Consider the following 12,882-nt stretch of genomic DNA (forward strand, 5'->3'; position numbering starts at 1 on the left):
TGTTCAGTTTGTAACAATGAAATTGGGGGTCACCACAACATGAGGAACTGTATTAAAGGGTCGTGGCATTAGGAAGATTGAGAACCACTGCTAATGGAAAGGAGTATTTTTGACCTGTGGTTGGGAAAACCTGGATGTGGAAGGAAGACGCTAGCTATGCATTGCCGTTTTATGTAAGAGAGTTGAGAATCTGTTGATTTTGGTATCCTCAGTTGAGGGGAGGGATGACTGTATTTAGTATATCAGGATAATGTTTAACTTAAAGTTCACAGGTCAGATTGTATATGTATCCTGAGAAACATGACACAGAATTTTAGCTAACTCACTGTCTGATTGTGCTACCAGCAAGAAGTCTATTTCCCTGATGGTCAGGGCCCAAAGAAGGTAGGGAACAGGTATGGCACACCCAAACCTGTTGAGTTGCTTTAGCTTCCAACCCAGGGTGGCAGCTCCCAGTCAAACCTGGCCTTGTTTACCTTTGTTTCATGTCACTTTAGATGGCATCAAGGGCTATACTGGTTACCAAAACTTTGCTGCCAGTCTAGCTGGCAAAGACCTAAGGGAATAAGATTTCAACAAAAGGCAACCATAGACTAAACAGGGCACCTTAGGCATGTTGAGAGGACTAATGGTTACTTGTAGGAATGAACAGTGATCTTAGACAGTGATTGGGCTGAGTCTTCTGGCCATTCACAGATAACTGAGGATTCTGTCTTGCTTGGTTTTCTTTTAGTACTCCCTAAAAGAAATCACAGTCGCCAAACCGGTTTGGCTCAGTGGATAGAGCGTCAGCCTGCGGACTGAAAGGTCCCAGGTTCGGTTCTGGTCAAGGGCATGTACCTTGGTTGCGGGCACATCCCCAGTAGGAGGTGTGCAGGAGGCAGCTGGTAGATGTTTCTCTCTCATTGATGTTTCTAACTCTCTATCCCTCTCCCTTCCTCTCTGTAAAAAATCAATAAAATACATTTAAAAAAAAAAGAAATCACAGTCATTTCTCTATGAATGTTGCATGATAGATTTTGTGAACTCCTTCTGATGAAATTTTAGTGCTAAATTGGTTGTGATGCTGTTGGGATAATCTTGTCATCTATATTAATAAAAGGGTAATATACTAATTAGAGTAGAATTCCTTCCGGACATCATTCTGGATGTCTTTCCGGATGAAGCTGGGGCTGGAGGGAAGCCCAGGTCCTGGGTGCCTGCAGCGGCTGGAATGAAGTCCAAGCCCTGGGTGCTGGTGGGGGGCTGGAGGGAAGCCAGCCCAGGTCCAGGGTGCCAGAGGGAAGCCAGTGCTGGCAGTCAGGGGAAGGAAGGCCTACTCTTGCACGAATTTCGTGCATTGGGCCTCTAGTTCTTAAATAATGAAGTACAAATTGATTTTAAATATTTTGGTAAGAAAAATTTTATTAGGAGTGTAGCTTTGACTGGGTGAGTAGTAAGTAGAGGAGCCCACAGAATATATTCCAAAACTATGGACAGAAGGGATTATTTCCTGATATATATATATATATATATATATATATATATATATATATATATATAAAATTTCTTTGTTTTATCTCACTTGTTCCCATTACCCCTTTCTCATTGTGACAGATAATCAGAATATCTGCACATTATGCAAAAGCATATTCAAAGAAGGTGAAAATGAAGTAATCATGAATACCCAAGGGAGACTAGACTCACTGGTAGGTATAACAGTTCATCATCAGGGGATCTTCGTTTCTTGATGGATGTCATCTGGATGCCATGTGTGTTCTGACGAAAAGCTGGTGAAAAAGAAATGCAAGCTTCATCCTGGGAACATTTCTGAAGCAATAATACATTCACTAAACAGACAATAGCACCGGCAACACATGTGAGATTAGAGTTTCTAGTTCTAAGCGTCCACTTAATTGTGATGATTGCTTTTACATTAAGTACAAACCTAACAATAATGAGGCGGGGGTAAGTGAGGCAGAACAAGTGAAAGGCAGGGTTTTGGGAAGCTGGGAAATGGCCTGTGGCTTAAGTCATGCTGCAGGAGTCCCTGTCTTACTGGTCTGTGTCTGAATAGCTGTTAAAGAAAGGAAGATAAATTGCTTTTGTGTTTTACTTTTCAGGTCATTGATTTCCAAGGTGGTAAATGCCTGTTGTAGAGGTTGTCTTGCCAATGTCTTCAGCCTGTGCGCTCATCCCTCCCATGTTCATACATCAATCACATAACTTCCGACAAGCGCTCTCATTTTCCAGGACCTCAGTTTTCTCTTCAGTAAAATGAGTGAATTAAGCTCATGAATCCCTCTGGTTTCCAAAATTAAAGACTACATTCAGGATTCAGGATATAGAGATGATCCTTCTACCAAAGTTCACATAATGCATTCTTACTGATATTCATTAATTTGTAGGCAATTGAGGTGCTCAGGAAAGAATAGGAACTAGACCACCAGGCAGACTGAAGAGAAAAATTAAGGTGGAAATAGAATTCCATTTATATTATATTAATATATTTCAAAAAATTATATATAATTTATTATATATATATATATATATATATATATATATATATATATATATCCTTTTGAAGAATAATCAGAGAAAGGGAGAGCCTAGCAGGAAGGGCAAATCATACTGCACAGTTAGATGTTGATGGTGACTAGCTGTCATAACATGCTATGATTCTCCTGTAAAATACAGTGTACTTTCCATTTCTTCTGGACACTAATCAGTAATAAAATTAAAACAGTGTCACATGAAATAACTTACAGTGTGGCATACTTTAAAATACTTGTAGTGTGATAGCAGACTCATGTGAGATGCCTTCTAGAATCAAATCTCACAAGTTAGAGGCACTGTGGATCTGTGGTTTTCACTTTTGGTTAGCTGGAGGGCTAGGCCTCTGTGGGGTGTACCTCAGGGATGGCTGCGAGTAGAGCACGGGGCCCCAGACCACCCCCAGCTTCTGTTCCTTTCACCTAGAGCCCCTCTACTTCCATCTATTTTTCATTGTGGGTTTCATTTATGAAACAGATTTTTCTGCTTAATAAAACAATTGAACCGAATCATTTGCCTCACTCCTGATAAGGTGATGGGAGGCCTCAATTTGAAGACTCAGTAAAAACCAGACCTGTATCTTCTCCAGATGGTGCTTTACAAAGTGTGTTCTGAAATCTCACTGTCCTCATAGACTCATGAGGTTGGCAGATGTATTTTCAGCCCTCATGCTCAGTAACAGAAAGATTGGTAGTCAGAAAGACACCAATAGGTTAAAATACAGATTCTCAAACTTCAGTGAGCATTAGAGTCACCTAGAACTTTTACTAAAAACACAGATTGGTGGGCCTCCCTCCCAGAGTTCCCGATTCAGCATGTCTGGGAACTAAAAACTTGTGTTTCTCCCCAGTTTCCTGATGCTGCTGATGTTACTGGTCTGGGAGCCACATTTGGGGATTGCTGGAATCTTAACAGTGACTATTTGTTTTTGTCAAGCTGGAGTGCACACCTCGGATCCATTTGAACACCTCCATCCACTGGCTCTGGGGCCTCCAGTCACTTTTGCCTCTGGAGACCTTTGGTCCTATTATACTGCTTCTCAACTATCATGCCCCTGCTCCTCTATCTGCATAGGACTTAACCCTCCTCCATTTGGCCACTACAGCTACTTACGGCGCTTCGTACCATCACCGTTCTTTGTGCTGTCCGAGACCTGCTGCTTTCTGATGCTGTCTTCATCAGCCTTCCTGTCTCTCCCTGGGCAAGCACAGATCCGGGCCTCAAAGCAACGTCGGCCCAGGACTTGCCCACTAGGAATTAGAGAAGAGAGAAGGAAAGGGTCAAAGTGAAAGAATTGTAAAAGTTCCCTAGAGTTCTCCCATTTCCATTGCTGGTCATCACCACTATCACCACCTGCCAGTCATGTGCACCCCAAAGCACTTGGCAGAACACAAAAGTGCTTACATGCCACCAGTGATATTAGTAAATAACATTCCATTTGTTCTGCAAAGAGCCTCCAAGCCATTAGCTGAACAGCTGTATTTAGCTACATATTTTGAAGGAAGCTTGAATTAAGCCCGTGGATGTCTCTGGATAAAATTCCCCGAGGCAGCCCAGACTTACTCAAAGAAATTGTTAAATGCCTCGGGGGCCACATGAAAACAAACACTGTCTAATCAGAAACCATTCCAGCTAAATGTCAAGAATTCAGGTATGAAGCGACTTGCATGCCTTCCCTCTTTCTTCCCCTCTGTGTTTACCCACCCTGCTTTGTCTCCACTTTCTTAGATCTTTTATGTAAGTATTTGCAGCAAGGATTTAAAGCACAAAGGATAAAATCAAGGGTGGTGCTCTGCTGTACATGCACTAGTAATGATAAAGCAAACACAGTTTCACTTTGCCCTCTGCCCATGGTTTCTGCAGGATGGCAATTCTGCATATGCCACTTACTCTCTGGTTTCCAGAGTAACAATGATTAAAATTGGACGGCGGTTCATCCCTCCAACACAACTGCTGTTACACATGAAATTGTACAAGACTGTCGTGAATTCAGTGCCAACCTAAACACAGGGGAAAAGGAGTCTGTTAACAATAATTTGATCAAATGTTCATGCTCCTCAGCTCTTCCCTCTATTTAAACAACTTCATTTCTGATTAGGTGATGATGCTTTTTTTTCTAGGAATAAAACCCATTGTCGTTCCTCTTTGGCTTGTCTCTTGGTAAGCTGAAAGCTAATGTTTGCAACATTGGACACTACATGAGGGGAGATAGGCCTTAAAAGAATAATCATCTTTGACCCAATTCATTTGCAAGCTGATACATATCACCTGATTTAAACCGGGTTCATCTCATATATGAATATCACTGCAAAGGGAAAGCTAAAAACATCACCAAGAGTAGCAACTATGATCAGGGATATATTCCCTATGTGGATAAACAGAATAACATAGATTTGAGAAAATATTCCCATAAAAAACACTCTGGAGTTTAAAAGGTCCACAGCATTAAATCATCTAGTCCAGTGGTCGGCAAACTCATTAGTCAACAGAGCCAAATATCAACAGTACAACGATTGAAATTTCTTTTGAGAGCCAAATTTTTTAAACTTAAACTATATAGGTAGGTACATTGTTATTAACTTAATTATGGTACTCCTAAGGTTTAGGAAGAGCCACACTCAAGGGGCCAAAGAGCCGCATGTGGCTTGCGAGCCGCAGTTTGCCGACCACGGATCTAGTCCAAAGTGCTCATTGATAGATGAGGCAGCTGAAGTCCAGAGAGGAAGAATTACAGTTAAAGGTTCACACAGCAAGCAGCAACCAACACTCTCATCTCCCTCTGCCAGGGTTCTGTGTTTCTAACCTGCCACCTATTCATTCCACCTTCAGCTAAGAGAGCGCTCTCAGGATCCCCCATGTGCAGTGTAAGAATCCTTGCATCCAGTATTGCTGCACATTCACTACCACCTCAATTGCCAGTTAAATTCTTTGGATAAGATAAGGTAGTGCTTTAACCCAATAAGCAAATTCAATTATTATGAACCATTAAGATGGAAACATGGGCACAGAGCCATGTTATCAAGCTAATTTAGTACAAATTTACGAGTTTTGAAGGAGGTATAGGAGCAGTGTGTAGAGAACGAAGAAGAGATTAAACAGGTTACATATGTGGTAACAAGGACTAAGATATAAACAGGTGTGCAAAACACCTTCTATCACTGAAGTAAATCAGCTCCCAACTCAGCCCAGTCCTTATCTTTTTACCTGGGGTGGCTCATAAGGTACCAGCACACTCTGTCTGCCTGTGATGGGGTCTTCTACATATTGGGCGTGGCTGTTCCCTTCCACTCGAATCAAATGACTAGGAGGGGCAATCTGTCCTGCAGAACAGAGAAAGACGAAATAGTTAGTTCTTCACCCTCAAAGAAAACAAAATGAAACAACACAGACAGGATATTGGTTGCCAAAGAAAGGGTTTAATAGAGGAAATATATATCCTTAAAAAAAGGAAAAGATCCTGTTGCCAGGTATCTAACACATGAAGGTGTCACAACCTTTATGGTGAAAGGAAGGACTGGAAGACTCAAATGTATTTAAGAGAACAATCCTATGTTTGCAGTGCTTAAGGTTAATAATTCAAGATTTTAGAGAACTCTATGAATACATCTCTGACTAGAGAAGATTTTGCTAGTTTATGGGAAATAGAAGAAAAAGAAACAAGTTAATTTAAAAAATAAGCACTCAGTGAAATATAAAGATCATGCAACATATAGATCCACACCTGAAACCTACATTCTCCTATTAACCAATGTCCCCCAATACATTTAATTTTTTTAAAAAAGCTTGAGAAATAGTATTCAAAAATTGAGCAGAAAAGAAAAAAAAAACTAAAAAGGCAACAGATGGCAAGGGCATCACTTTCCCTTTGACTATTCTTTTCTCCATCATAAAGTCTCCAATTTTAGACCTTGCTTTGGTCATAAAGATGAGAAACTTACTGGTTTTGTTGTGCTGAAAGAGCCCAAGGTTGGAGAAAAAGAAAGGGAAAGCAAATTTTTTAAAGAGTAGGCACGCGTGTCAGAGGTGACACGTGAACTCATTTTTTTGGTTGATTTTTCTTTGTTAAATGGCATTTAAATATATAAAATAAATATAAAAAAAATAAAGAGTGTAGGCAAAGTTTCACAAAATTATGATATTGGACAAGGGCTCCAAAACAAAGAAGCTGATTGAAGAATTGGGAATCATAAAGGTGTTCTTAACCTTTGACCATGTATTATTGTTCCACAAAAACTGATCTATAATAATAATAAAAGTGTAATATGCTAATTAGACCAGACATCTTTCTGGAAGTCCTTCCAGACGACCTTCCAGATGTCCTTCCAGACGAAGCCAGGGCTGCGAAGAAAACCCGGGTCCTGGATGCCTGCCAGTGGCTGGAAGGAAGCCCGGATCCCGGGTGCCAGAGTGAAGCCGGTGTAGGCAGCCAGGAGAAGAAAGGCCTACTCTTGCACAAATTTCGTGCATGGGGCCTCTAGTGTTTAATAACAGTGAAAAGTTAAGTGAATCAAGATGCCCTCTGAAACATCATCTATTATTGCAAAAGTGAAAACAACTATTATGTCAAACATTGGGGGAAAAAACAGTTAAGTCATCTTGATGGATCAAGGGCAGCTATAAAAAACTAATGTAAGGTTTAGCTATAAGAAATAATCTTTATGGTGTATTGTTAAGTGAAAAGCAAGATGCAAAGGTATGGATGAATAAGGAGGTCATGTAGAAAAGGACTAGAAATCAATGTGTAAAACTTAATTGTATTAAGGTGAGAGGACTTAAACTTTATTTTCTTATCTAAAATTTCTATTCACTCTTTTTCTTTCTCCACCACCTTTTCTGTACCATCCCTTATATTCTCTACATTCACAAATTCTAGCTACCAATCAATCTTTCCATTTTAAATACATTTTCTACATAAATTGTCCACCCATCCTGCACCCTCATCACTCTGATGAATCTATGTACATTCTTCTATCCTTTCTTTCCACTTTTCTATGTACTTTACTTAGACTCTCTTCACAAAACCTTAGAATATCAAATATCAGGGAACCCTAAGAAACAATGAGCTCTTCTGTAAAGCAATTGTTGGTTTGTGGCTCATATCTTGGGCATAGATACAGACCTTAAAGGTAGCCCTAAGATACCTGCTCCCTGACACCCGGTCCTTCACTCCACTGTCCCCCTCCCCAGCTTGTCTTGCATATTTCTATTTACTTCTCTTGCCCATTTTTTGTCTTCATTCATTTTTCTTTTTTCCTACTTTTGTATTCTGTTTCTTCATGTTGCTCACTTCTTATGCTCCTTCCTCTTACCCTTCCAACTCTCAATTGGTCAGCCTTGACCATCTCTGGGAAGGCACTAAAGCTAGATGACCTTGCCTGGGCTGAGCAGAACAAATGACTAAATGCCACATTGTTCTTCTTACACCTTCTCATTAAAAAAGAAAAAAATAAGCAATAGGGAGTAGAGAGACAAGTCCAGGTTATCCACTAATTACTAATATTAAACTAAATAGTTCAAGCATTATTAAGTCATTGTGAAAGCCACAAGTATATTGATCATTACTCTCAGGCACTCAGTCAACCAAAAAAGATAGACTGAGCTGCCAGCAGATTGCAGAGGGTGGAACCAGGTAAATGGACTCCAAACAAATCTTTGCAGAACCTCTATTTCCAAGGAGCTTAGTTGAACAGCCACAGGATCCTCTCCTCCTTACCCTCATTGAATTCACGGCTCAGCTCGTGGTTGGGGCATCGTTTCACCACCTCGGTGACATGCTCAGCTTTCTTGTAGACAGGCATGGCACGGATGACAGCACCCTGAGGAGGTGGGGTCATCACCTTGATCTGGATGGGACATGTCTTGGCAATTTGGCAGTAGAGTTTCTTCAGTTCAGTGGAATACTGCATAGAGATGGGCCGATGGTGGAGGAAGGAAAGAACCAACAGGAAATAATGTTACATCCCAAATCAAGGAAAATTATGTCCATCTTTTGCAGCCTTTACAGCTACATGTTTACCATTGGCTACTACAAAAATGACAGTAAGCAATCTTAATAGAGTTATATTCATTAATCCAACTAATACTTTTTTTCCTACTTGAAATAAAACCCAATATTTACAAAAGATTTCACAGTTTTCAAAACACATTGATAGGATTATGTCCTTTCATTGGGATGAAGAAACTGGGTCTCAAGGGGAGTTAAGTGGTTAATACCATGAGCGGCTTTATAAAGTACTAGAAACTAAGTGGAAAAACAATATTCACACGAATTGAGTGATATTAGACAGATTATAATAAATCCTGCCCTTACAATATCTAAAGAGACTTGCAGGGATTAGGGTTTTGGGAATTTTGTTTTTTAAAGATGAAATGTCTGGAAGAATATGAGGATATTTTACTCAAAGTCAACCTGCTAGAAAACTACAAAGCAAAAACATCCCCAAACTGCCACACTCATCTTCTAATGTCATAGCCTAAGAGAATGAAACATCTGGAAGTGGCCATTTGGTTATATACTCTGACTAAAGGCAAATATCCTACCAAAGAACACATTTAAAAGTAGGTGCTTTTCAAAATGGATAAAGGACTTAAATGTACGACAGGAAACCATAAAAATTCTAGAAGAATACAAAGGCAACAAAATCTCAGACTTATGCCAAAACAATTTCTTCACTGATACAGCTCCTAGGGCAGTTGAAACTAAAGAGAAACTGAACAAATGGGACTACATCAAAATAAAAAGCTTCTGCACAGCAAAAGAAACCATCAACAAAACAACAAGAAAACCCACCTCTTGGGAAAACATATTTGCCAACGTCATATCTGATAAGGGCTTAATCTCCAAAATTTATAGGGAACTCATACAACTTAACAAAAAGAAGATAAACAATCCAATCAAAAAATGGGCAAAGGATCTAAATAGACACCTTTCAAAAGAGGACATTCAGAAAGCCAAGAGACATATGAAAACATGCTCAAAGTCACTAATCATCCGAGAGATGCAAATCAAAACAACAATGAGGTACCATCTCACACCTGTCAGAATGGCCATCATCAACAAATCAACAAACGACAAGTGCTGGAGAGGATGTGGAGAAAAAGGAACACTTGTGCACTGCTGGTGGGAATGCAGACTGGTGCAGCCACTATGGAAGGCAGTATGGAGGTTCCTCAAAAAATTGGAAATGGAACTCCCATTTGACCCTGTGATCCCACTACTAGGAATATATCCCAAGAAACCAGAAACACCTATCAGAAAGGATATATGTAACCAGATGTTCGTAGCAGCACAATTCACCATAGCTAAGATCTGGAAACAGCCTAAGTGCCCATCAGTAGATGAATGGATTAGAAAACTGTGGTACATCTACACGATGGAATACTATGCTGCTGTTAAAAAGAAGGAACTCCTACCATTTGCAACATCATGGATGGAACTGGAGAGCATTATGCTAAGTGAAACAAGCCAGTCAATGAAGGAAAAATACCACATGATCTCACTCATTCATGGATAATAAAGACCATTACAAAATTTTGAACAATAATAGATACAGAGGCAGAGCTGCCTCAAAGTGATTGCCAAACTGCAGTGGGAAGGCCAGAGAGAGTTGGGGGGCAGGAGGGAGGGGAGTAAGAGATCAACCGAAGGACTTGTATGCATGCATATAAGCATAACTAATGGACATAAGACACTGGGGGGTAAGGAAGGGTAGGGGTGTGTCAAGGGCGGGGGGGAAAAAAAGGACACTTATGTAATACCCTTTGTAATACTTTAAGCGAAAAAAGAAAAAAAAAAATAAAAGTGCTGCATAAAAAAAAAAAATAAAAAAAAAATAAAAGTAGGTGCTTTTCTCTTCCTTTTGAAATATAATATGTATTTTAATAACCTTTTTTATATCCCAAGTATTTCACTATATACAATTTTCAGTTAAAATCTTCCTAATATTAGTAGTGTATTGCATAATCAGTTCCCCACACCAGCAGATCAAGGATTAAATGCAGCAAAAGGGTTTTAGATGACTTGAAGAAATGGGAAGTATACCCAAAAATCAATCACAAAAATAAAATTCTGCTTGGGAAGCACTGATTGAAATCTAGATAGATATTTTTGCTCTAGTGTTTTAAACCAATGACTAAAAACAAAGAAATTGTCTTAGGACATGTTAAAAACTCACTTTTATTGATAACTCCAAGAAAATAAGATGTATTTTTATTTTTAATCTAACCATGAGTTTCATAAGATGCACCATAGGAAAGATGACTGAAAAGCAAGTCTGTCAGCTAACACCTGATGAATAAGCATCCATCCAAGTATTTAAAGATTGAAAAAAAAAGAATGGTATGTGTTCAGAAGAGGAAAGTTAAGAGAAACATTCTGCTTTAATAATTAATATACTATAACTCAAACTTTACTAAGAATAAATTTAGGCCCCATCAGGTGTTAATTCTCACTTGTCCCCAGGGATGGGAGAAGATAATCTAATTTAAATAATGATAAATAATAACAGCTTCTCCATTTTCTGAATTATTTTGTAAAAAATACAATCCTCACATATCCCTATAAGGAAGGTGTTATAGGTATATGATCTCTTATCTGAAAACTCTGGGGCCAGATGTTTCAGAATCCATAGTCATTTAGATTTTAGAAAGGGAGTAAAGCAAATACTGTAAACAGCTCCAGCAGGATTTAGGGCAGTGTCCCATAACCAAATCTAAACCTTTCTGTAAAATTCATGAATATACATATCATCTGGGAAATGACTATAAGAGCCTCAAATTCAGGCTGGATTTCAACACCAAATGAGTTTAGCACAAACTTATGAAGTTAAAACGGAACCAAGTTGGTTTTTAGAGCTCTTTGAGTTTCAGAATTACAGATAACAAATAATGGATCAGTATTTTTATGCCATTTTATAGGTTAAAAAAAAGGCATAGAGAAAACTTCCCTGAGGTCACAGAGAAGAGCTGGTTAGGAACCAGAATATAAGAGTCTATCCTCCTCTGGTAACAGTCACTCATCTTTCTATTCTCTAGGCTCAGAAATGCAACTTTTTGTACTTTCACATTTTTCCAATTCATAATTACATGGCTTCCTTTAAAAAAAATCAACTTAAAAGTACACAATCTCCTTTAACATTAAAATAGAACTTGAAAGTAGTCTACTTAACATCAATAATTCCTCTTTTTATTTTTCAGCATAATGCTTGCTCATTTAATTGCAGGTAGAGGCAGCAAGTGATAGAAATAAAAAAACCTAGAAGTCGCCTTGAACCCTAAGGCCAGTTGTCTGTTAGGACTTCCATCATGGCACTGGGGAATTCACCAGTAAGGTTCTGCTCTTTCACATGGTCCTTTGTGTTTTGGCCCCATCTCTTTCATTTCTACCCCTCACCCCCAAACCCTCACACTTCCCATCCCATGTTCTACCCATACAAACCTCTGAATGCCTCAAACACACCATCCATCACCCCCCATTTGAACATACTATTCCCTATCTGGAATATTCATGGTTTCCCTCCATTCTCTACCCCATGCCAGGCCAATTTAGTTCTGTCCTCAGCTAGGATTGATCTAACACTGTAGACCATATTTCCTAATTTTAGTGATGAGGGTTTTATATTGACTACATCTAAATAGCTGGTCAGGGCCAAGAAACATTTGTATTACTGCTTCTGGTTCAACTACCGGCCTGCCACTCATTTACTAGAGGGGCTGAAGTGGTCTGGCATGACAGGTTCTTGACAAAGCCAAGCTTCTGCCACTGTACTAGCTTCACTGTTTGCTAACTGTTTCTGTGATGATGTTTAATATTTTTCCAATACTAAATTCAGTCTCCCTGGTCTACAGTATATGCATAATTCCGTAGACTTGCCTGCTTCCTTATTCCCTTCCAAATGGTCACTATCTTCTTCACCCATTTTCCCGGCTTTTGCAAGATCAGAAAAAGTGGGAATCTGATGTAGGTCAAGATTTTTAAATCCCTGGTGATTTGAGTCAGCAGAGACTTCAAATTGGAACACTCCTGGCTTCTTGTAATGTCTCTTTCTCTCTGGGACTTTTAACATTCACCTTTGAAATGCTCCCAGCATTGATTTGAGATTCTTTAATTCTAATGCCTAGTTTCTTCTTATGGGTGTGTGTGCTATGTTTTGTTTTAATCATGCTTTTTGGGTCCTAAGAAATATTGGTCTAACCCAATGTTAGAAGGATTTTCCGTGTTTTCTTGTAGGAGATTTATGATTATAGCTCTTGCGTTTAGTCTTGTATCTATTTTCAGTCTCTTCTTTATCCTGTTCTCCCCCTAACACATGCCTCTCCACTTTCTCTTTTTCTTTTTTATAGATACTCAAT

At 39.2% G+C, this 12,882-nt stretch overlaps 1 protein-coding gene across 10 annotated transcripts in view; it reads right to left on the reverse strand.

The window, feature by feature from the left end:
• TP63 (tumor protein p63) overlaps positions 1–12,882 on the reverse strand; it is a 95,747-nt gene that overhangs the window by 23,592 nt on the left and 59,273 nt on the right. For 7 of the 10 annotated variants that reach the window (XM_006084778.3, XM_014452218.2, XM_023750560.1 and 4 more), the window contains exons 3-7: positions 8,246–8,432; positions 5,737–5,852; positions 4,423–4,532; positions 3,646–3,782; positions 1,687–1,769 (exon numbers count right to left, since the gene is read on the reverse strand). In XM_006084778.3, coding sequence (XP_006084840.2) covers positions 1,687–1,769; positions 3,646–3,782; positions 4,423–4,532; positions 5,737–5,852; positions 8,246–8,432 — 633 coding nt within the window. The remainder of the gene's footprint in view (positions 1–1,686; positions 1,770–3,645; positions 3,783–4,422; positions 4,533–5,736; positions 5,853–8,245; positions 8,433–12,882) is intronic. The other 3 variants (XM_014452219.2, XM_006084779.3, XM_023750561.1) reach the window with 1 other exon arrangement.

Source organism: Myotis lucifugus, unplaced genomic scaffold (assembly GCF_000147115.1).
Source record: "Myotis lucifugus unplaced genomic scaffold, Myoluc2.0 scaffold_14, whole genome shotgun sequence".
In the NCBI taxonomy this organism is placed as follows: domain Eukaryota; kingdom Metazoa; phylum Chordata; class Mammalia; order Chiroptera; family Vespertilionidae; genus Myotis; species Myotis lucifugus.